Genomic DNA, 26,661 nt, shown 5'->3' with positions numbered 1-26,661 from the left:
TCGAAACACAGCTCAATAGCATTAAACTAGCTCCCATTTGGAAGATTTGTCTTACAAAACCCTGAAAACTGCTCTGAACATGCATACATTGATTTTGTTGATGGAATCTCCGGGGCTTTGATGAAAAACCAGGTGAAGAAGGTTTACCTCTGCAATACCTAAAGAAAAAAGGGAGATTAAGGAATCCCTTTCTGTAAACTCCATCCAGCTTTAGGTAAACACTGAAAATATTAGAATGCAAAGCAATGCCTGTGCAGTACTGGAAGGCTAGAGCGGTTCTACCGGCCATTCCTCGGCACAAACACATATATAAAATATGATGTCGGTATAGAAGGAAATATCAGCTAGAAATACCAATAACGTCACCAATTCTAAATTACTGAAGGACTGCACATTTAGATTACCTCCAATGGTTTCTAGAAGGAAGTAATTTCTTCCAAAATCATCTGCAAATAGAGCTCAGAACCTCCTCAACTACCATCTCTAAAGTGTAGGTTCTCAACCGGTCATGTGGGTAACCCAAGGGGTATTCATTTAGTCACTAGGAGGTACTTATATATGATATATAAGGGACACATTATATCTAATTGATTTCAATAGCTGGATGTAGAAACTTCAAGAAACATTTCTCTAGTATGCTGGTGTACCAGTCTGACCTTGCTGAAACCAACTCCAGGAATAAGTGTAAGGCCATGTACGGACAATGACTAATATTAAGTATATTGTTATAAATACAGTAGTGGTATGAGCACTATTGATATAATCTGGATTCTGTGGTATAATACTACTTTTGTACTGCGTAGTTCCGGATAAGCTCAGTTCACTTCATCTTGACTTGACTCAATTTGGGTTCATGGTGTTGGTCATCATCTTTCCCTCTGCATGGTGCCAGATCCCTTCAGTTTTCCTTGGACCACTTTTGTCATTTCTCGATTGTAAAAGAGTACCACAAACTACCTGGCACTCTTAGGCGAGGTACTAAGTGTGCCAGATGTCACATGCCCAAAAACTGTGCAGCTGATTGGCCATCACTTAGACAACAAGATACAGGAAGGTACTTGGACCTGCAATGGAAATCAAAGATATAATATTGAACTGCGTCAAGATGGACCAAACCAAGTCAGTCCTATACTATGCAGTAGAAAAGTGGCTGGTCCCATAGAAATGGGAGGGTTTGGCCAATATTAATCTAATATGTATGGCCACCTTAATACACCAATAAAACATCCAAAATGTAGTCTTTAATATTCAAGTTGGACTATTTACATCTGTCTAATAGTAAGGATCCTTCCATTGATGTCACTCAGCTGTGTTAGATAGTCTTAAGAAGGTTCTTATAGTGTTTTTTTTATATGTTTGTGCCTTTAATGTTAATGCTATCCTGGTATTCCCAAATAGACTGTGTTGGGGGGGGGGGAATAGCTTGTACTCAATCATTGCTTTATTACCACGTAACCTATGAAGCAACATACAAAGATAGACTTTAATTAACGTTGTTGGGTCTGTCCAAAATAGAATCTGTCTTCACCTTTTTGATGTGATAAAGAAGCGTTAAATCAAAGTCTTTTTTTTTTTCCTGGCACCTTAGGAATCAATTCTGCTTAAGTCAGTTGTTACTAATTCTGAGTGTCTACAACATGGTACATACATTTATCTGCATATCATAGAGGACTGTGAAAGTCATCCCATGCCACCTGCTAACACCTAATTAGTGTAATCATCTAATTTCAAGTTGGAAATAATGGCATCACACATCTTTTGTAATTGCAACATTCTTAATATATTCCAAGTGATGCTGCACTTGATGAGTGGGATTTCGTAGGGGGAGGGGGGATGTCTTGCTGAGCCTATAGACAAGATGGTGTCTAGCCAAGGGTTTAACCCTTTTAGCATCACGTCACCATCTTGTTACCTTTCGATCTCCTCCTTTATTTACCCTATACGTATCATATATTATTTTTCACCGCGTTCATTATGTATCCAGTGGCCCATTTTTATTTTTTTATTTTTTGCCTTTTCCATTAACAATTCTTTATCAAGATCGTTTTTTTTTTTTTTTCTTCAATTTTAATTATAAAGCAAACACCCGGTTATTATTATCTATCAAATACACCATTTAAAGTTAATTGCTATTTCCATCTGATGCGATCTGATCCGCAGCAACCAATCTAAGGGTCCGTCCGGAACTGGAGGGGTTAACTTAATTACACCGCTTGCATTTTCCCTCACAAGAGCTGCATCATAGCAAATAAATAGGTAATGAATGGGTCATCTTAGGGCAACCTCATTTTACTGAGCAGACAGTTCTGGGCAATTTTTTTTTTCTCCTAATAATAAAAGTACAATGGGGAAGGCAAAAAGTATCAGACAGATATCCGAGCCTCCAGTTACTGTATAGTAAAGAGGGAAAAAAGTACATATCTGGTGAAAAGACTCTCCTATTTATGTCCTGTACTTATTTCTTGAAATTAGTTTTTGCTCTGGTGCTGTCTGACATTTCTAAAATCTAGACGCGCCGCATCTATCATTTTCTTCTCCTTGAAATTGCATTTTCTGCAAAAGAAATGAAAGAATTCATAGAGTAATATGTGATTGTGTCTCTCGTTCTTCATAATGGGTCATGAAAAAGTTGATTTCGGTTTTAATTTCTTTTTAATATCACATTTTTAGTAGTATTTTTGGTGTTTATGTTTTTAATTACACCAAGAAAAACCATGAAACTTTGTCTTATCTATTGTATTGTGTGTAAGTAAAGGATACATTGCGATCATCTTAGCAGAATTAGGTCAGGTTCATACAAGGCTTTGAGATTTTTTTTTAGACTAGGTGCAGTTTTGCTCAAGTTGAATGTGTATTTTTATGGTTTTTTTTGTGAATTGTATCAATAAATCAGCAAAGGAGAACATCACTCTCATGACTTTGCAGGTTGAATTCATCAGGTTTGAAAAGCTCAATGACACTCATCATCTGAAAGGCGTGATCACCCTGAGCGTTTTGGTGTTCTGTTTATCCAAATCTGTTCAGCCATTCCAAAGGTATAAGCCCTCTCGGGGTTGATGCAAATTAGGGTCTACTAGTGGGCGGTAACATGGTGGCTTCTTTGTGGGCGGGGTCTGTGTGTGCAGTGTTGTCCACTTGGCCTTATATCTTTGGATTGGCTAAACAGATTTAGATAAACAAAACACCAAAATGCTCAGGGTGATAGCGCCAATCAGATGTATGTCAGTGGGTTTTTCAGACCTGGACCTCTTTAATAGATCAGTTAAATACTTGGCAATCAATAGCAATGAGTTAACTAATCCCTAGGATAGGCCATCATTATTAGATTAGTGGAAGGCCCAACTCCCATTCACTTGTACAGAGCGCAGAAGTACCAGGCACAGCACTCTTAATGGGAATTGGTACTCATCTGAGCACCAAGACCCCCTATAGCTATCAGTATAAATATCTCAAAAGACCCCTTTAAGGTGTCACTATATTATGGTTCAATAAATTTTTATTAAGAGAATAGGGAAAGCGTACATTGTAATCCACAATATATAGGCACAACACATCAAAACAGGTAGAGCTCTATATAGCATGTGTCAAAATTCTCATTTCTGTAATGGTAAATTGGTGCATCTACAATCCAATGATCCTGTATTGACCCAATCAAATTGATGGAGGTACAGTATACTATCCATATGGTCCAGGGCTAGTATATAGGCATCTGTTTTGTTATGATTTCATGCCATGAGGTCCTCCATTTGCATGATGGAGGGCACTGATCCATTGGCGTCCTTCCTATTACAGGGGACGGCCGTGGAATAGGAAATTGCATGGCCGGGATGAAGTGTAGAATTACGTGACATTGTCCTAAGCGCTTTGGGCTAAACATTTACTCTGTGTTCGCCTTTATCCATTCTATAAGGTTATCTCCGTGCCGTAATTTTCCTTAAGCATTCCTTTATCTCACTTTATTATAGTTGCAAAAAAACCCCAGAAAGCAAGTTCAAGCCCAAAGAAGCTAACGGAGACCCTGCGCAAATGACTGGATCGATGTGAAAGCAGCCGCTGCCGTTTAACGTGTATCAATAAATGTACCTTCGCTTTGTCCTGAATGGATAAGTGTCGCAGTTAAGAGTCCTATGGATCTCTTAATTGAAAGTTAATTTTAAATCAATAAGGACAGTCATTTAAATATTGATCATCCTTTTCTACTGAAATTGTTAACAGCTATTTTTTCCCTGCTTTTTGGGTGGCAAATTTGTTTAAATGCGATCAATACCCCACAATCAGTACACGCCACACAAAAATTGACACGTGGTCCCCAAATGCCTGCCAGGAATTGCCTTATCTCTGGACAGATATGTTAGTCGTCAGCTTGCCAATGCATCTCCTATAGTCTCAGGCCCGGTTATACCGAGCACATAGATTAGATGAATTGTAAGGAGTGGTTTAATAAGAATACAAGCTTTGATACTCTTCACACAGAAAAACAAACAAAAGTGACTTCCGTATTCCAAGATGGAATTAGATAGATTCTATTCGGGCGAGGTATATGGACGGCTTACATCATTATTTATGCCTTTATATGCAGCCATCCATCTAACATGTTTTAGCTTTTAATGGAATTAGGCGCTGGGTGCATACGCACAAGTTTATCCAGTTGTGGGTCACCAAGTAATTTTATTTATTTTGCTTCCCGTAGATATCATTTGTCTGCGAGAAGGGAAAAAAAAAGCTCTGCTTTGTTTCTCTTTCAATATGACAAAGAGGGCAGTTGAGTTAAAAGGATACAAATTTCATTTTATGAGAGTCATCGTGATTAACCCAATAAAGTAAACTTGGCTACACGTGGCTTTCAACATAGCAGCAAATGAGCGGAGGCTGCAGCTTGGATGTACTCCCTGCTTTCCTAGGCTCCTTGTAATGGCAGCTGGACAAAGGCTGACGTATTGCTGCTCTGCAATAGACACAAATGGATTTAAACCCCCTTGTATTTTTACTTATTATAGTAGTGCGGACATATTCTGACAGGCTGCACAGAAATTGTCAACGCTCCCTGACCCGTTAGGGTTCTAAATCCTAATACCTGGAATTCCCATACACAGATCATAAAGGTGTTTGGTTGTATTTGACCCCAGGACCCTAATGCTGCACAGGAATAATGCTAACCGCTCGCTACAGTGATATCCTTAGGATAGGTCATCAATGGAAGATGGGGATGCAACACCCAGGACCCCTGTAGATCAGCTGTTTGAAACAGCAGCGGAGCTTTGTCCCAGTCAAGTAAATGGGCTGAGCTCCGATACCAAGCACAGCAACTATACAAATCTACGGCGATTTTCTTGGTAGGTATCAATGTGGGTGCAGCCTCTTCAAATAGCCGATTGGCCCATCAGTTTGTGTAGGACCCTTGTCAATTTTTAATTCATGACCTTACCTTACCAAAAAAGCGTCGTACTACAGTCTCTGCAAAGTGGATGGGATTCTAGCGAATCCCATTGCAGAAAAATACCCGCAGTGGAAATTCTACGATTATTCTAAATTGTGTTTCGGAAATCGTAGCATGTCAAATATACCAACGTAAATGCTGGAGGTTTCCCTATAGGTATAATGGAAACAGAAAGTCCACAGAGGCAAACTCTATGAAAGGTACTGCGGGAAAAACCACTATGTGTTTCCACTACACGGGGCCTTAGCCTAAGGATAGATTGTCAATCATTTAGCCTGGAAAACCACCTTAAATCAAAATCTGATCCATTAAGTAGCCTTGAAACAAAACCAGGATTTTTAGCCCAGCCAGAATATGAGACTGGGCTTTTATAAGACTCTTTATAGTGCTGGATATTGACTTACAGCTATAGGTGGCGTTGGGGTGATTGTTGTCCACCTGCTATTGTAGAAAGAATTTGGCATACCTACAGGTAAAGCGGGTAGACCGTCCAGAACATTTCCTACAACCAGATCACAACGTGTTTTATTCAGCAAGCTCTTAGCTTAATAGATAGAAGACATTTTGACCAACAAACAGGTTTTGTCCCTTGAAGATTTCACAGTTAAGAGTCATCAATAGCGTAACTAGTAATACTAATCTTCAAAGTCTCTTGCCACAACAGCTCTTTCACTGCTGGAGATAAGAGGTCAAAGGACAGTGTCGGCCTGTTCGGGTCACCAGCTGTACGTCTGGAATGGCTGCAGCCTCTGCGCTCTATGTGGTCAATGTAGAATTAGCTTTTCATTTGCATGCTATATATTATTCAGGACCCAGTAGAAGCTTTAGGAGGGGCTCTAATTTTCTTCGGACATATACTCGCTGACTACCATGAGGAAGGGCCTGCAGCGTGCTCGTAATATGAAGGTTTCATGTGGCAAGCAGCAGTTTGCATTGGTTACGCCATCATCTGCTTCTTGTATTGACTTGTGCAATACTAGCATAAAATAAGGACGGCTGCAGTTCTGCTGACAAGCATCTGACCAGACTCTAAAAATACCGGGGTAATTATGTTGCTTTTAAATAGCCATTGAATGTATAATCCTGTAATTACGGCTGTTTATGCCATTTGATCATCCTTGGCTTAAAATAATAAACAAAACGAATGTCCTCTTCTCCAGACGAACGGAGAGAACGGCGACCACAAAACCAAGCAATTTGCACTTTTTTGTTGCTATTAAAACAAACTCTGTACGCCGCCGCACCACAAATCCTCTCCTCTTTAATCCTGCATTATTGTCCTCTTAATGTAGCATCTCGGAGCCCATTTCGTTCTATTTTCTGCGTTACAAAAAGCTATATCAAAAGAGCAGATTAAATAGAAAATGGCTGGGTGTCATTAGTTCATATGCATACGGGTGCAGCATGCCAAGGCGCCACGTCTAGGGTAGGTCCGAAGATGTGACTGATAGATCTTATTTGGCTGATAGAGTTGACCAAGGAAACAGAGCTACAGCTGGTTACTTCATTAGGTTCTCTCATTGATTGAACCCTGCTGAAGTGATGCAGCCGGCTTCTCTGATAACTGCTGGTAATAGTACAAAATGAATTCTTATCACAGAGATTGGAAAGGCCATTAACCCTGGCCTCCAGTGCTTTGCAGAGGTCATATACAGGAAGCCAAGCGGCGAGTGGGAAAACTGGTTTCTGCCTCGGTACAGGTCACATTGATAGGTGTTCAACTTTATATTTCTCTTACCTCCCTCTCTATAATATAATGCATGTATGTATTAATAACCAGCTGTCAGTATATAAAGAAAGACAAATGTGAAGCCAAGTCCCCATAACAGCTGACCTATAGGATTGTTGTCCATGTCAATATACGACGTGGATCTGTCTGCCATGACCTAATGTATTCATCCAGGTCACTACCATTTACATTATATTCGGGAATGTTCCCTTTCATTAGCTGTCTTTAACCTGGACATACATAGAGCTAACGAACAGTGATTTATTTATAATGCATTTGACCAGAAGCACACAAGCCTAATCCCTACCCTCACATCTGTGGACTTTCCCACATTTGTCATGTTACTGTCACTTTAAGGAATGGAGAAAAAGTGTGTGAAAAAGAAAACTGCTATGACAATGAAGACTTGTGTAAAATCTTATAAACATCCTATCTGACTGCCCCTGGGCTGTGGGATTGTGATAGATGTGGGCATTACCAATTTATATGTGTCTTCATATAAAATATTGTGAATTATGTATATCCTATGTAGCTTTATAAGGAAAATATAACGTGTTGGGATATTTTATTGAGCAAAAAATTATTAAAACTGATTAATTTTTTAATTTTTTTTATATGTAGACATGGATGAGATTAGTGTTCCTCGGCCCCTATGTAAAATATGAAATGGGGCCCCCACTTACTATATACTCGTACTATCTATAATACTGATGTCTTCTTATGGCTCCAGGGTTCAATAGCAATTGTTACCTCTGCACCCCTATAGCAATGCCCATGTTTTTTCCTGAGTCATCAATATCCCGGCACCACCACCGATCAGCTGATTAACAAGACCAGGGAGTTTCTTCCTTTCATTACCAACCTTAGATCTATATATTTTGTAATGGATGTGTGTAGTATTCCAGCTCACTGCTACAAAGTTCCTTCTAACTAAATGGGATAGAGTTGCAATACCAGAAATGGCCACTACAAAATCTATGGCACTGTACCAGGAGTCAGACCCTTAGAGAGCCTAAAGATAGGCATTACAGTCTTTGATCATGGCTGGCTTCAAAGCCACAGTCCAGACTGGCAACACACCAAATGAACAGGGCTTGTGACCCGAGCCCAGCTTCCCTTGGACAGCTGAGCATAAGATAATAAGTTTGAGTCTAAACTGTGATTGAGCTGGGGTCAACCCTTATTGGTATCCACATTTTTGGCTACGGGGGAGCAATTGAGTTTACGGATACTCTTGCTAAGAAACATCACACAATGTTTCCCCATCTTTCTGAGCATATTGAACTCTATACAGAACGGAATGAATAAATTAAGGTTTAGTAATTTGAACAAAAATTTTTTAAATTTATAGTAATGTGTTATATCCATCAATGAAGATCCCCAAGTCACGTAGAGAATGTCTAACACACCATATGTCAATACATTGTACCAAAAACTACAAAAATATGGGTCTCTTACATGCCGTAACATGTGCAGAGGAGGTGGGCAGTGATGTTAGTAGACTGAAGTGAGAACCTGAAGCCTGAAATGAGAACTCTCCAGCTCTTAGGCCCGGGACTATAAGAGTTAACTATAGGAAGAGCTGCCAAATAACCCCTTTCATAACTGCAGTGTGCTTTCAGCCTTGCCTTACAATACCACTTCTTTTTATGTCTTTTAACCAATGTTCTTAGGCCTTATTTAGCAATATGTTGGTGGCTTCTATACTTGTGATTGTGATTTAATTGCAGTGTCTGTGGTGGTGCGGTATTCACATCTGGAGCCAACCATTCACAAGAAGCAAGTTCATTTAAATGTAAATGGGGTCCTGTGGACGGAAAAAACTACCAGCTCCCCGTCTTGGGGGACCCACCCAAGCATTTGGTTTGGCCTTCTATGCATAAATAATAACAAGAAGGTATGCTGTCATTGCCTTGCTTGAAATACCAAAAGTGGTTTGGCCCAGAGCACGAAAATGAGACTGGTTTGGATAAACTTCCATCTCATTCTGATTAAACTGTTTTTTTTTTCTGTAGTTATTTTGAGACTGTAGAGATTACAGGAACAGATGAATAAGAGAACCTAAGAATATAAAATTACCCTGCCAATACGTATACATGTAAAATGTGATTTTCGGGATTGTTATTTCGGTATGACGGAATAAGGCGTATGTGTAAGAGTTGGTGTTGTAGTCTGAGCTAAAAAAAAATTCTGAGGCAATGTCTGTAGGATTTACATAACAAGCGAAAACACTCAGGGATGTAAAATCTTAGCAGTTATTGCGGAATTGGTCCGACAATTTAATTATTCATGCAATATTTGCACAATATTCTCTCAGGACATTAAGTGTGATGCTGGGATGTCGGCACTTAAACCATGTTATCACTGTTCACAAGAGACTTCTTGTATTTGGAGGCAGGATTTGTATTCAGGTCTGTAAAAAAAAAAACAGACACATCACACCACAGGATGATGGTCATTGAATGTCAAGCAGGGCATCGGCAATGAAGGTCTGCAAAGAGCTTGCATGTACAGTATTATAGACACATTTAAAGGGAACCTGTCATATAGAAAATGCAGTGTAGTCTGCAGGCAGTATCTTATAGAGCAGGAGGAGATGAACAGATAGATGTATAATTTTGCAACTAAAATTTCCTAGATGACAGCTCATTTGGAGCTAAGGAGTCCAGTGGGCGGGCCTATACAGTGATTGACAGCCATCCCTCTATGCATACACCTTACAGAAAAGGATGTGAGACCACAAACTGGACTTGTAAGCCTGGAATGAGTGGAGACTAAAACCATTCCCCATGACGTGTTGGACAGCTGTCATTTGCAATCTGATTGATGATGGGATAGTTTGTATGATCAACCCCACCATCAATATTAACAACAAAACTTCCCCATCTGGGGGGTATATGTATTAAGAATTTTCATAAACATATCTGGCCTGGGTTTCCCCTCCTAGGTCCACTCCTATTCGTGGAAAGTGGCAAGCGACGCATAGAACAAGGAATGTGAGGCGGTATGGTGGCTCTGTGGTTAGCAGCACTGGAGTCCTGGGTTCAAATCCATCCAAGGACAACATCTGCAAGGAGTTTGTATGGGTTTCCTCCCACACTCCAAAGACATGCTGATAGGAAAAAAAAAAACAGGCAGTGTGTTGCACCTTTGGGGCAAGTAAGGGCATTATCATGCATCTAAAAAGTGGCATAGATGCGGTAATAAATTCCATCTATTGGCTGATCATACCAAACATTATCCAAAAGCAGGCTGAAAGTATCTAGCATGATCACTCACAACAATAACATAGCCAATCATTGGCTGAAATGGTCGAAATCCGCCATCTTGGATGACAAAAATCTAATATGGCTAATTTTAGTTATACTCCATATTTTCCCACGTTGCTATACATCAATCCACTCAGCTCCTCCTGCTCTATAACATACAGCCTGCAGATTGAACTGTATTTTCTATGTGGCAGGTTCCCTTTAAGATGTATCCAGACACTTAATCTTAATGAAACCATAAGGAAATAAAAAAAGAGATTACACAAATCATATTCAATTTAGTTGTCCTACCTAGACCTTGAGAGGTCATGGCTTTGGATAGATCAGTTTGATAGATCACCCTTCAATCATAAAAGGTTAAGAACCATTTATGAAAATGAATTTTTGGTCATATCTTCCATAGGTCAAGGCGGTGGTATAGGGTAGTTTCTATACCTAGATAGTGCTATAAGGCAACGCCGTTACTGTGGATGATCCTTTCTACCGTACAGGAGCTCCAGGTTCATCTACTACAATAAAGCTAAAATACCCATTAATAGTATTTGAAAAAGAGCAGAACAGCAAATTTCTTTTTTCATTTTTTTTCCACGCTTGTCACGATAACGCTCAAAATACAATACAATAAAAAAAATGTTGCTGCAAATGTTTGGAAATCATTTTTTTAATTAAAATCATGCTTTTGCTTATCTCATTTATCAAGAATGTTCGTTTTCCTGCAGATGTTTCAGCCCAAGAAGAGGCTTAAAATATCTGTGTATTGTGCTGCACCTGAGGTAAAACTCATGTGTAAAGCTTTTGAACCTGCAATTAATTGTCTTATGTTCTGTAGCCCGGACCCTTTACCGAGCTGGAATAATCTTTAACACACAGCAAGGCCAGGTTATCATACGAAAGGAAACCATTACAAGTGAAGTAGGCCGGAGCCTGGAGCTGCTGTATTAAATTGGCCAAGACGTAACCTTCCACCGCAGCACCTTCTAAATGAAAGAATTTCAAGTTGTTTCCATTTATTAAGTATTATGCATTCAGAATGGATTAAAAACAAGTCATTAATACAAATTCCTCAGGCTGAATCTCGGTTTCATAATCTAAATATTTCAAATGTCTTAATCTCTGTTTATAATGCGAAGAAAAACTGGTTAAAATTAATTTACATTTTAAACAGCTTAAAGGGATTGTCCACTTCTTGATCTAACCTTTCCCATGTAAGGCTAAGGCCCCACGTTGCTGAATCGCAGCTTCTTTTGTTTTTTTGAGCCAAAGCCAAGAATGGCTACAAAAGGAATGGGACATATATAGGAAGCTCTTATACTTCTCCCTTTTGCTCAATCCATTCTTGGCTTTGGCTCAAAAAAACGCAGCAAAATGTGCAACAAAAGAGGCTGCGTTTCCGCAACGTGGGGTCTCAGCCTAAATGGGGTAAACAGCGGCCAGATTGTGTTTTCCTCATTGTTTTATTGTAACACCTATGGATTGAGTATTAATTGTAGTTCTACAACAAAACGCATCCGTAGTCTTCTAACGGTGTTGTCCATAATCCTGGTTTTTAAGATGCCCATACACCTAAGAGCAAAATTGTCCAAATTGGTTTTGTCTATGGGTTGTTTATGGCTTAGCCATCTCTTATGTTTATGGGTTTGTGATATTAAAGGAAAGAAGGATGGTGCATGTTGAATTTCAGTTACCAACCCAGAGGTATTTGGCACCTTCTTACTCATACCCTATTGAGAAAACATGTGCGCTCAGCCAAACTATGAATGCAAATTCCGAGGAATAGCGGTGACGTTTATTGAAGGCCTATGGCCAATTTAAGAGAAACCTTCAGATTTCAAGTCTCATTCATGGTATACCTATTACTACCATTATTAGGAAAGACACTTAAGGTCTACAGTAGCTTACACACTACCATAAACTGAAGAAGGTACATTAGTCCACCATATATATGAAGGTGGACCAATGTTTCTAACCAAGATCTACCCTTAGCCACAAAATATAGACAATGGGCCTTTGTCGCCCAAACCCATCCATATTTTTCCATTTCCAATACGTATACCCTCCTCTTCCTTGACAAGTAGCTTCTGTTTCCATACTATTCCTCCTTAGCTAGTGTGGCCAACTCATAGAGACATCTTCTATTGCCTCCTACTGAGATTCCTTCCTTTACTTTTACTGTTCCATTCTTGGATTTAACAACCTGATTCATCCATCATTTTGTCTTTACAAAAATTAACAATGGCCGTTCCACCACTTCCAATGTAATAACCCGCCGAAACGCTAAAAATAAATAAAAGCACTAAGGACACAATTGTATTTTCCAGTATTTACTGCATAGATGTCAGAGCTACTGCGGGGCTTACTCTTGATTTGACAGAAGTATTGCCTTTGTCGCCCATATCACATGTAACTACCAAACAAACAATTGTAAGCCGGGAAGCTTGTAAGATTTAAATTGTTCATCTATTGATTCTCACTTTTATTAGATTTTGCTGGTTTGGTAACAATAACTAGAGCTGTATGTTTAGTTTCCATAAAGATTTCTGGGGTATAAATGCATTAGCGTCACAAAACACCTGGATAATGTGTTTTTCTGTCTGAGGTATTTGCAGTATAGAACGTGTGATGGCTTTTTTCTTTATTATTCTGTCGTATTCCATGTAGACTATCTTCCGCGTATCCTCTTAAACCTCCTATGTGTATTCACTGACAGCCACATATTGTCAAGGATATTTCCAAAGTGTTCAAATGCTGTCACTACAATTCATTGCCAGGAGAACAGCTTGGTTGTAAGGATCCAATCAGACGACTGACGGATTTCTAATTCTCATTGGTAGCCATCTCCCAAAACCGGCTGACGATGACAAATAATATTCGCTCATTTGCCTATGACATCATATAATAACAATCACCTCCATGATGCCATTCATGCTACAAAGTAATCTCTTGTAGGCCGGTGAAACCCTTGGAAATTCTGATGAAACCTACCTTCCCATTATTTACAGCGCCACCTATTTTCCACGAATAATATCGGGAGATAAAAATTCATAAATTTATTTGAATAAATGCGGTTTAAAAAATGCACAAGGCACAAAAGAAGGCGACGTAATTTATTTTCGCGTTTAATAAATCTGGGGCTACGTTATCAGGCTGCAAGTTAAGACTTTGATAAATAACACAATCACTATAATTCAACCCTATGTAAATTTTTTTGGGGGGAAAACACTACAAGTAATGAGGAATATTTATCACGGTTTATTTACGTGAGATATTTTTCACTGTCGAGCAAGGCAAAATCATGGAGATTCTTGGGTAGGTTGTTGGATTGATGTATAGGGTTTTCTCCGGAGGGTTGTGGGGTCGGACAAACAGGGAGAAGATATACGATGGGAGGGGCGATTAAAAAATGTAACTGTATTATCTAGACTATATATATATATATATATATATATATATATATATATATATATATATATATATATATTTAGAAATTTGATATATAAATTATAATATATATAAAATATAATATAAATATTATATCATTTTAATTGTATTCTATTAATTATATAAATATATATATTATATATTAATAATAATAATAATAATAATAATAATAATAAATAGATAGATAGAGATATATGTAAATTATATATATATATACATATAGTGTCAATCTCATCATTGTCATTTCTTCCTTTATCGAAAACCCAGTAGAATAAGAACCATATATGTCAGGCATATACCAAATAAAGCAGCCTAGCCTTACATATACAGCAATTATTTCTTAAGGTAAAACACAAAGGGTTTGGACTAAGCACCCTGCAATTAAATTTCCTTCTATTTACCTCCTGGGACTGGGGTGTAGTATATTTCAGCAGGCATATTGGTATTGCACACCATCAAAGATTTATACACTGAAATACACATCCCTATAATGAAACCTGTATATTACGGGAGAGTGTGTGCTAGATAGAGGTAGCATTTAATATGATGGAGGGGGGTGGAGGCTTGATTGCAGTTGGAGGGGCTTTGTCTGCATTGTCTTTGAAATATAATGTGTCACTCTGACCCAGCTGTATACTGCAGAGTATTGCATCATTTTTCATGTCAAATGTCTGTCATGCCTGATTTTTTTCTATCATCTTGTGAACAGTCAAAGGACTTTAGGCTCAGAATAGCTTATGCATAGGGCTTGTTACAAATCACAAAGATCGCTATTGCTATGTCACCATTAAATGTTTTTTACACCTAAAGCACCGGGCAGTCATAATATTTTCTATAAATACGGCGAAATCTTATAGGCAAAGGCCTCTCTCTTCGCTTCTATGTAGCCATGCAGGGCTGAACAGATTGCTTATTATTTTGCATAGGAAAATGATGAAAATCTGCTGATAAACATGATACAATATTTCCTTCGCTCACACATGCTGCCTGTTAATATTTCATGCTGCAAACTACAACAGCCTTATAATGTAATCATATAGAGGCTGAAATTATATTTCCCAGCACTTACATTGAGGGGCAATATTTCCCCCAGGGCAGCGAAGGGATTTGAAAAATTGAAACTGGTAAATTTAAGAATGAATTATTTTTAATTTCGACTGGAAGAAAACCTGCGCACATATCCATTAGTACACCACGAGCTGCGTAGATGGGGAAAAGGAAAAATCAGCCCTTGCAAGATATTGCAAGGATATATATAGGTTACTACAACCACTTAATATCATGACACTATTCAACTCCCATATGGTGATAGGTTTTATCTATTATATATTGCATATTGTTAACTCTCTAAGACACAATTTAACAATGGATGACATGTAAGTAAAACAGCAGCCATTTTATATACCTTGGAAAGAACAAAGAGTCTTGAAGAACCATTGTCACCACAATGTCGAGGCAGAGGATATGGATGATGGAATGCTATTAAGAGTTACGTTAACATAATTTAGTATATAAGACAATATAACGGATTCGAACCCAGTTACATCTTAAATGTCTATAGATACATAAAGGGGCTTATGGATAGAAACGCTGCAGTATAGGGCCACGGGGTAAAGACAGCAAAGAAGACCTCCCTAAGACAATATATAATAGCCGGCTTGTTCATGTTTCTTAACGCCGCTCTCTAGAAAACAAGAAGGAGGGGCTGACCGAAGAGCAGGCATTCACAACACATTCAATAACCCTTTATCAGTGCTAAACCTCCAATACATTTAAACACAAAATCCATACATTCAATGAGACTAACTGCCAAAGCAATAGAAATAATGGCCGAACAGGATGCACTGAACAATGGAGAGGCCGAAAGCCAAAACTACAAGGGAGATAAGGCATTGGTAAAAGCGCAGGAAGTTTCATAAATATCACTGCCTGCAGAAAATAGGAACTTCAGGAAGAAAAAAATGCACAGGTTTGCAAAAATATGCATTGTCATTAACAACAATTTGGTTTTATGCAATCCCTTCTATTCTAGGTGAATGCAAAGCAAATTATAGGAATCAGAAATGATCTAGGGTTTAGTCAAATCTGGAACTCAACTATCCGGGCACAACCAAATGTTACTCCTGTCTTTGTTTTACCGCTTGTATGATAATGAATATAGGACTCTGTCATTAACTATACAATGTCACATTGACAAAGAGGGATGTTCTGCACAATGTACACAAAAGAGAGGGCCAATACCCAATTATCCCATGAGCTCTTCATAAGATCTCATACATCTATACTTGATAGATCACTTGTAGACCAGATGGGTTTCTTTGCAGCAATACAAGTCACACTTCACAATTAACCTATGGTATCGGTAATGGTCTCTCATGGAAGAATGGAGATGTATGGTTTGTACTTGGGAGCCAAGAAGAACATTTATTAGCATAATATAACCTGTCAGTATGGGGCACTCCAAACAGTCACCACACTAGTGAAGTTGAGTATGTGAAGGAGTATGACACTTATAGTCACAACTGTGTTACTTGTTCAGTTGTTACTTTGATAAAGGGTTATTATAGTAATAATATGTTATCTCCTATCCATTAGACAGCTAGATAGGTGGCGGTCCAATAGCTGGGATCCCTACTGATTTCTATAGATGATTGAACTAGTCTGTCATGAGACGGGTTCATAACAAATTTTCCAAAAATTTTGCATTCTCCACCCACAAATTGTTATTATCTGGGGTCTCACATGTGTTAAGACTTTAGCGTGTCCAATGTGACCATTGAAGCCCAGTCACTACTACTACTGATCAAGAATGGGGTTCTGAGTAACCTCATATGGATGCCACATCATCTATGGCATTGCCGGAGATAGCTGAAAGCTACACTTGGCTTCTCTTTGACAATCCCATGGAGATAAATGGAGCAGCTTGATATTACAGAAGACGGTCCTGTAAATCTCATAGAGAACTTAAGATGATATCCTTGTTTTTCCAAATATAGTAAAAATAGATGGATATTTCAGTAGCCATAAGACATCTGCCCATGTCCGACCACCTTTACCAGTATGCAGTTTGGACCCATTGTATCAGCCAAAACTACTGTATATCAAATATGGTTCTTGCCCATGGAAGTCTTAGCAGTACATTTAAGTCATGGTATGACCACAGGTATCAATGAACGACCACTAACTCCAATGGCCACCATTTATATTCATGTATCACCAATACGTGGGGCTTCTCAGATTGGTTAGTCTTATATTTTTTATTTGAATGAATAATAATACATTTAGTGCTCATAAAATTTTTGGACTTTTTTTCTGGAATCAGCAAGCGGTATTTTGGAGTAGCAAATCCTAAAATGATTCCAGCATTTATCGGGTGAAATAGTTAATCAGCTGTTACATTTCATGCAGGCAAACATAATGTACATCTGTTTAAAATCTAAGGGCTTGTAAAATTTCTGAAATTAAGTAAAAAAAAAAACAAACCTAGTGATGGGAGGAGGTGGTGGGGAGATTTCTGAACAAGAAACAGAGTTTGCAGTCCTGGGGATATGTTACCTTAGAGATAACCAAGAACAGAACTTGTCACCATATCAAAGGGTTTACAGACGAAGAAAACATGCAAATATTACATTACAATGGTCAATACATTTCATTTATATTGACTTCTCCAAACATGTGCATTCATCATTTCCTTCTGCAATTAAAATGCAAGTAAATTTACTGACTCAAGAACATAAAGTTTAAAGAATGCAACGTATTAACGGGATTCAATAAGAAACCAGTAACTACCCAGGAAGGCTAGGTCATAAGACAGAAAAACAGAGACTTTTTCTATTTTCCTTGCAGCCAAGCACTAGATATAGTCTTGAGAAATACATGATTTGCTATATTCATCCTTCATTTATCCTCAAGGTTAAAGAACAAGGGATTGTAAACATACTTGAATTCAAGGAGCTGGTGACCACAGTATAAGAGAAACCTACAAGCTGCTCACTCATTCCATCTGTCTGCTTTTCCTGCCACTGGTTATGCCCTTAATGTTAATCTTGCCCTTAGCGTCTGAGAGTCAAGTCAGAGTATACAGTTCTCATACTGTAAGTCTGCAATACCATAACATACGTTTCCTTTATTTAATACCACAACCTTTAGAGTAGAGTCATCCTTTTAGTTCTCAAGCTTTATACTAGAAATATCCATGGCTAAAGGTGCCCATAGACCTTCGACAGATGTCAACCTAACACTTGTTCAGCCGAAAGATATTTCTACTAGCCACCCCTTGCACAATTGGATTGGCCAAGCATGCATGTGTTCCCAAAGGGGAAAGTAGTGCAAACTGCTGCCAGGTACCATTGATTTCTTAGTACTTACTTTCGTAGTACTAAATAAGAAAACAAGACATTGAAATTGAGGACTCAAGTGAGCCTTTTGGTATATCTAGAATCTAAGAACTTGACCCATGTGAAAAAAAATATCTATGATTAACGAAAGATCACCTTTTAGACAGCCATAGACATTAAAGGGGGTGTCCAGGGAGTCTTTTTTTTTTTAACTTAACTGCTCAGGAAGGGAGGGAGGGTCAGCTCCCCATGGAATAGTTTACTACTTGTGATCTAGGGCATGGAAGGAGGAAGTAGATCGATCCCATACCCATGTGCTGGTTACAATCACATAACTCGGGGTCGGAACCAACCTGAGACCCCTCAGACCATGATCTAAAACACCCCAGAGCATGTGAGTTAACAAAAACTTCCTGAACAACCCCCTTTAAGGAATTACCAGCAGAGAGATGGTGACCTTAGATCCAGTTGCACACAACTGTTAAGTGGACACATTTTTACCGCATGTACAGTATGTATAACAAGACACCATATTGTTGTACTAGGGTTCTATAGTACTCTAGAACTGTGGGATTCAGGATTTGCTGCCACGATATAGATGCTACAATTCTGCTTTACACTACTGAAAAAGCCTGAAACCAAAAAATTGGTTGGCAGAATCCAACAAGGCCAACATTGCTTCTCTTCACCCGTCAAACATAGTTACCAAACTCCTTCTGAATAATGGTGAAATTCGTTGCCAAACATTTTCCCTCAAAGACATGTTGTCCTAATAGTCACACGACGGGTGTACATTTAACATTGGCAAAGCATTATTCAGTCTCGTAAAAAAGATTGGTGGATTTCTACTGGGTTGACATTGCGATAGATCATAAATAATGATACACCATCAAGGCTCATCAACAACCATTAAAGGAGCACAAATTACGGGCAACTTTATTCTAATGATATCGATCAGTTTTGGCCGGAAGATTAAATAACGTAGCCGTAGTGATCTACTGAGTAGCAGTAATGTAAATGTTATTACGTATCAAGTGTAAATTTGAAAGAATTTTTGATATAAAGGAAATTTCGATCTTGAAGGCTCTATGAGTAGTGACTGCGCTTTACTAACTTAACATAAAATGACCACAGTGACAGTCGGTGTCAAAAATGGTGACATGATAAATACGTTTAATAAAGAAGATATGGAGAAGATTTGTATTCTAGTGATCAGTGTCAGAATATATAAGTATCTGTCTGCCATGCACTCTACATGTCTATGAGGATCCTTCATCAAAAGCGCATTGTGCAGGAAATAAAATCCAATATATTACACTTTTACCCTGCATAAAATAAAAATAATTTTGACAGCAGTAGTTTTATCCTACAGAAACCCAGATTGTGCCTATGAATATTCACTACATAGATCAGATGGACTGGAAATGTTAATAACATGTGTATCCAGGGGTCTGCACATCAAAGGGGACCTTAAATATTTAGGTAAAATAAAACCAGGTGCTAACAAAACCGTAATGCAAACAGATTGCTTATTAAGCCCGCTCACCATAGTTAATTCATTGTGAGCATTCCAAAACTGGACATGTGCAAACATTTTAAGGCATGAAAAACTGCAGCTTGGAAGATCTTGAGTAATGGGAACCTTTGCAAAATATGTAAAATATCTTGTTTATCTGAAATGTCTATGTTGACGCATAGGCGATTATGTCATTCAATTATGGATCACGCTACATTCTTGCCTGCTTAGAAACAATATATCACAATGAATGGCTGACCCAGAGAGCTTGCAATTGAATTGTTGATCTCTGGAGCACAATGGAATAAAGTGTTTTGCCCTAGGTCACCGAAAGCTGCCACTGGTCTTGAACCAAGGTCTTCAATTTCAAGGACCATTGGCTTAACCAAGGCTACACCCTGTTAATCCTTTCGGTGCTGGCACCCATGCACCCAAAATGAATTGGGACAGGGGGCTACCTTGAGTGTAGTGAGCCAGCTTACAAACAACACGACCCTGGAGAAGACACTTTTATCTCTTTGCCACAGGCACCAACTAATTTGAACATAAGGATTTTTCATGTGGATTCGCCTTACCGTCAGCAGCAAACAAGAAGAGAGAAATAGTCTTGCGCTACCATATTTTTCTGCCCCGAAGGGTTAGGAGAATACAATAGGAATAGATATCGTGAGCCAGAACATTTAATTTGAATAGTAATCAGGTTACTTTTTTTTTTTTTATTTTTGCTTGTGATTAAAAATATACCAAGCTTTTGTGACCCTCTGGAGTCTACCTGTAATAAACAGCTCTCACCTTCCAAGCCATAAAACAGGCCTGCAGCTCTTGAACATTAGAGCTAATTGCCTTTCTACATCAAAGGGAATAAAAGAGGATCGGAGAAAAATCAGAAAGGGGGGGAGGGGGACCTTGGTAAAGGGGCTACTTCACCTTGAAAGGTTATATGTTTGTGGTTTGGTGAAGCTTTATGAAGTTATAGCCTAAAAACTGCTGTTTGCGATTAAGTTGATGGGGAAAGTCTATCCCGCAATCTCTCCCCGCTGCTGACACTGAGTCTTTGTTCACATTGAGATTTCTCAAACTGTTGCCAGGGTCACTTTGAGGTCAGACACTATGATGATGTATAGAAGAACATGTCTGGGAATTTCTCTCACACTTAAAACACATACCAAGAAAAAAAAATGGAGAGCACCCTGCAAAACTGTCTGATGAGACCCAGATGATAAGATTTTTCTTTTTAGTACCATTATAATTTGCTTTTTTTTTTTTTTTTCCATTCCGGCTTTTCCTGGCACGCCATGTTTTATTAATACGTGCCACAATCGTCTTAAAAATTTCATGTCCCCTGAAGATAAGGACAGTCAGTAGCTCTTTGACACTTCATTCTCCAGCCTTAGGGAATGGGTCAGTAAATCTAGGAAAAAAACACAATAGCTCCTCTCCAAGAAAGACACAAAAAAGGGATTGCCAAGGGCTGCCCCCGGCCCCGGGGCCTGACACTGGATGTGTGTCTCATGTGTGTGCACTTGGCATTAACACAGCCCAATCCAGTCATGATCACAGGCTCACAGCAGACCAAACTGTGCCCCCTACCACCTTAATAAATACAGCGTCACTTCCCACTGTGATGAGGATGCCTGCCGTGTTTGATTAGCAATCAACACTGGAAGAATAAAGGGCCCGAGCACTAAGAACTGTTTTCTTCCCCTGTAATGGTAATCTGTGAATACACATATACATAAATTATCCCAAAGCAAAGCCTTTCATTTCAGCCCAGATTTGTAAAGTAGCAGGCAATCATTATTAACAAACCCCTTCTTCCTACCAAATGGAAAACAATGGTTTTGTGGGTAATTTTCCCGTTACTGCATTGCTCGCTCATGTTTATTACATGCTCTTTTTTTTTTTTACTCTGTTTATTTTCTGTCTCTATCTTACGGAGGCCGTTTGTCTTTTTTTATCTTCCTTTGTACTCAGCTGCTGCATATGTTAGACGAGATCTCATTCAGCTGTCAGAACATTATTAATAAAAGATGTGGCGTGGAGAAGTCCACTATATCTGCTTTCAATCACCATAGAATTTTCACAATGAAAATTTGATGCAGTATGTAATTTAATGTTAATGCAGGAAGGGGGGGGGGAGGCAGCCGGCAAAGGGTTAATTGCATCATCATGAAAAAAATAATATATATATATATATATATATATATATATATATATATATATACACACACATATATATATATATATATATATATATATATATATGTGTGTGTGTATTATATATGTATGTTAAGCACTGTATGCATGTGCGTGCATGCAAATTACTAGAAGTATGTTACATATTATATATGTGTATATTACTATCTTATATACTCTATCTACGTGTCTCATACTATGTGATGTATGTATATTACTATATGAATGTTGCGGAAATCCATCTTTATGTTGCAGATTTTGTTGCATTTTTTTTTTTTTTTTTGAGCCATAGTCAAGAATGGCTTCTAAAGGAATGGGAAGTATATAGGAAGTTCTTATACATCTACCCTCTACTGAATCCACTCCTGGCTTTGGCGCAAAAAACCACAACACAAAAAGCTGTGCAGCCTTACACATATGTTTACATAGCGTATATGACATGTATATAGAAAAACACGCACATATATTATAACCTACTATGACACACGTATACAGTATATAGCATACTAATAGTAATATGCACACCTATGTATGTGCTATAAGTATGTTATATACTGTATATATGTGTGTATTACTATTTAACTTATAGTAGTATGCTATATACTGTATATGCATGCATATTAATATAGGTATGCTATACTGTATATATGTGTGTATTACTATTTAACTTATAGTAGTATGCTATATACTGTATATGCATGCATATTAATATAGGTATGCTATACTGTATATATGTGTGTTTATTACTGTTATGCGTGTATATGTTCATATTACTAAGTGTACTTATATAGATATGTGTGTATGAGTGTGTGTATATGTATACTTATAAATGTGTGCATGTATATATTTATATATATATATATATATATATATATATATATATATATATATATGTGTGTGTGTGTGTGTGTGTATACTACAGCTGCTGCTAGCAAACATCTGACCTTTTATGTGTGTGTGTATATGTGCATGTGCATTTGTGTGTGTGTGTATGTATATATATATATATATATATATATGTGTGTGTGTGTGTGTGTGTGTGTGTGTATATATATAATGTATACATATATATATATATATATATATATATATATATATATTATACATTCGTATGTGTATACCATAGTGCTGCTAGCAAACGCCTGACCTTTTCCCTTCCTGAGGTTAATTTATATGGTCGTTAAAGATTTTATGAAATTGAGCAGCCTGGCGCTTTGAAACACAGTTTACATTCGCCTTCTAATTTATGTAATTTTTACCTGAGCTGAGAAATATGATTTTTATTTTTGTACAGCAATGAAAACAGCATGAAGTGCAGTGGGGAGTTGCAGGCCTGGTTATCTGGCATTACTCAGATTGCTAAAAATTCATTAAAATGTGACATCAGCACAGTGAGAGACAAATGATCACAGGATGAAAAGGAACAGTGGGTCTTTCATGGATTAGTGCTACACAGCCCCAGCATAGAGGCTAACTGCATAAACAGATTAATCCACCAGCAGCATAGCTAAGATTTACAGAATAATTAAATAGGGTTGAGTTACTGTGAAGATTTCTATGTAATCTGGCTGGTGTGAACATATAAGTGAGGTGAGTGCGATGCAGATTTCTTGAGATGATCCTTCATTGTATCAAATAACCTTTGCAATTCCCCTTGTGGTAAAACAATAAAAACACTGTAGCTATTCAATTATTAATTACAAGTGGCGCTAAAAAATAAGACTCGAGTAGAATCGCTCCTAGCATGCTATTGTTTTCACTCAAAATCCCCTCCATTGCTCTTTTTTTTCCTATAATATAGGCTCTTTCGGGTTTGTATCCTTGAACGCTATCTTCGCCTTTGTTACAATGTTGCAGGGCAAACAAAAATTGTTATCATTTGTGTTATTCACAGGCTATTGCTGCGGCAGCGAAAAGAAAAACAGAGGAAATACATGTTATCAAATCAATGCGTATAGGGCACGTTATGTCTATAGGACTCTGTATCCATTGGCATGAAATACCTATGTTTGCAGTTCATCCTTGTAAATAGCCGTTTCTTAAATGCACCTTTTTCTTATTATTTTACAGAAGAGCAAGCAGAGGAAGTGGAAGAAACTCCGAAAATTACAGCAGTAGCCCCAACCGAGGAGAAAGGCACAAATGAGAAAGACAGCAGCAGCGAGGGCAAGACATTAAAGGATTCAGGTAAGATTGAATGTTTTCCCTCCTCCTTGGATCCTTTGAGATCCCCAGGTCTGCAGGCTCATCCAGCACTGTAGGGTTTTTTTGTACTGATCTTCAATTTTAGCTGTCTGGACATTCCTGCTCCTATTCATTGCTTGTGCATTTTGCATGTGATTCCTATCAGTAGCCTCACACTGACCTATTTTTAATCATAACCATCTGACAGGATAGATGCGGATAAGTTGAGGAATATTACAGGACGACCAGTGAGATTATTTTTTAATCAAATCAGTTTGTGTGCTTGTAATTTTTTAAGCGCCTTTCATTAATCTTAGCTGTACTTGTGATTCCTCTGATGACATATTAATTTTTCATAAGCGTAGGATTAGATACCACTTGATTTTTTTTTTCTCCTCCTAGCAATCAAATATCTATCCTTGTAACTGAAAGAATGACATTTTTTTTTTTTTTTTTAACTCTGCATTCTTAAAGGGGTCTTGCGATATCTGTCAGGCTGCAGAGTCTGTCTTGTCACTTTGCCTACGTTTATTTGGGAACCACAATTTAAAAAAAATAAAATAAATATCTGGAAAATGACACATAAAAATATAGGTCACATTGCATTAGTTTAAGTGCAATAGTTTTTGGTTAAGCTTAGGGGTTCACACTATTAAAGGGAGTCTGTCACCAGATCCCAGCATATCAACCCAACCCCACAGATTGATAGGTGAGGGTCGCCTGAACCAAATGGAGTTTTCCCCTTGTGAATCCCTGCCTCCGTTGCCCAGATATCGCAGTTGTTGTCAATGTGCAAATGCGCTTTTTAGAGCAATGAGGGTTTTACCCAGTGCCACTTCAGAGCATTAACACCGCCATCACTGCATATTCACAACAATGGCAATATCTCTGCAATGGAGACACTGATTTTGGCAGGACTGGAGGACTATCTTTTGTGTGGGGGCTATGCAGAAGATGCAGGGAAAAAAAGGATTCGACATACTGAATTTCAATATGCCTGATCCTTTGTTCTCATTGAAGATAAGATGCTGCCACAGGTGAGCAGATTCCTTCCTTCTTTTTAGGGTAGGTCATGAAAGATCAGTGGACGTCTGACACCCCAGACCCCATCAGAGCAGCTGTGTCAAGCAACTCCTTGAGCAACACTTCTGCTTCACAGCCATGTGACATCACATTCATCGGTCACATGGCCTGTGAACAGCCTAGTCTTAATGTAGTGAATGGGGCTGCTATATATATATAGTTGTGTGTTTGGTGTAACTTCCTCTTCAAGCAGCTGATCAGCAGTGATCCTGGGTGTCAGACCCCGCTGATCTTCAATAAATCATCAATCTGTAATCCTACAAAACCTCGGTATCTCACTTTGAGAGAGAACATATACACGTTTTATTGTATCCAATCGTATTAAATAGTTTAGACCTCTGCACTTTCAATACCATGTTCTCACCATGTTACATGGGTCTTATCTGAAAACTCCGGTTTCACCCACACTAAAAAAAACATACTGATAGGGTCATTGGCTTTCTAATAAAATAACTTTTGTGCCCATTTAAGATAGGAAAATTAGATTTGGGCCTCAATGGGGTAAAGGAGTGAGTGTATACACTGCTAGGGTATATACTGGGGTAAAGGAGTGAGTGTATACACTGCTGCGGTATATACTGGGGCAAAGGAGTGAGTGTATACATTGCTAGGGTATATACTGGGGTAAAAAAGTGAGTGCATACACTGCTGCGGGATATACTAGGGTAAAGGAATGAGTGTATACACTGCTGAGGTATATACTGGGGCAAAGGAGTGAGTGTATGCATTGCTAGAGTATATACTGGGGTAAAGGAGTGAGTGTATACACTGCTGAGGTATATACTGGGGCAAAGGAGTGAGTGTATACACTGCTGAGGTATATACTGGGGTAAAGGAGTGAGTGTATACACTGCTGCAGTATATACTGGGGTAAAGGAGTGAGTGTATACACTGCTGCGGTATATACTGGGGTAAAGGAGTGAGTGTATACACTGCTGCGGTATATACTGGCTCTATACAGTATAAGCCATGGGAAACAGATTCTATTATGGCTGTCATACATGGAGTGTCGGCATTTCCAGACTGATCCCTAGTGCAGAATATTCCTTTCCACTTGCAGTTTTCCTTAGATGACCTGGTTGAAGCGATTGTTTGTACTTTTACACATGCAAAGATATAAAATCAATTCACTTCATTGATCCGGCACATTCAGTTTCTCCATTCCTTTATATCTATATGGACATAACTGATAATGTTTTGCTCACCTATCAGAAATGGAAATGTATTTATTGTGACATAAACATGTATTTAAGCCATTGTCATCCACGCCCCCATATAGAAGTCCTCTACACACATAAACCTATATCACCTTTTAATACGGACACGGCGCTGTCATACAACAGCTCAAAGCTCCGCAGCATCTACATAGGGCAGCTGCTTAAGAAAACACAAGACACAATCCAGCTAAAAGAATGTGCAGATGATCCAGCCTAAGCAGAGGGAAATATCATTGAAAATGGATTTAGATTTGG

The 26,661-nt window shown here is 38.4% G+C and overlaps 1 protein-coding gene across 2 annotated transcripts in view; it reads left to right on the top strand.

The window, feature by feature from the left end:
• The window catches only part of ZFHX4 (zinc finger homeobox 4), a 140,688-nt gene that overhangs the window by 97,910 nt on the left and 16,117 nt on the right, over nt 1-26,661 (top strand). For both annotated transcript variants that reach the window (XM_075270394.1, XM_075270396.1), the window contains exon 5: nt 23,993-24,109. In XM_075270394.1, the coding sequence (XP_075126495.1) occupies nt 23,993-24,109 (117 nt within the window). The remainder of the gene's footprint in view (nt 1-23,992; nt 24,110-26,661) is intronic.

The sequence above is a fragment of the Leptodactylus fuscus genome, chromosome 4, assembly GCF_031893055.1.
Source record: "Leptodactylus fuscus isolate aLepFus1 chromosome 4, aLepFus1.hap2, whole genome shotgun sequence".
NCBI classification, from domain to species: Eukaryota; Metazoa; Chordata; class Amphibia; order Anura; family Leptodactylidae; genus Leptodactylus; species Leptodactylus fuscus.
The sequence above is the reverse complement of the archived record's forward strand: the minus strand, read 5'-3'. Positions and strand labels throughout refer to the sequence as shown.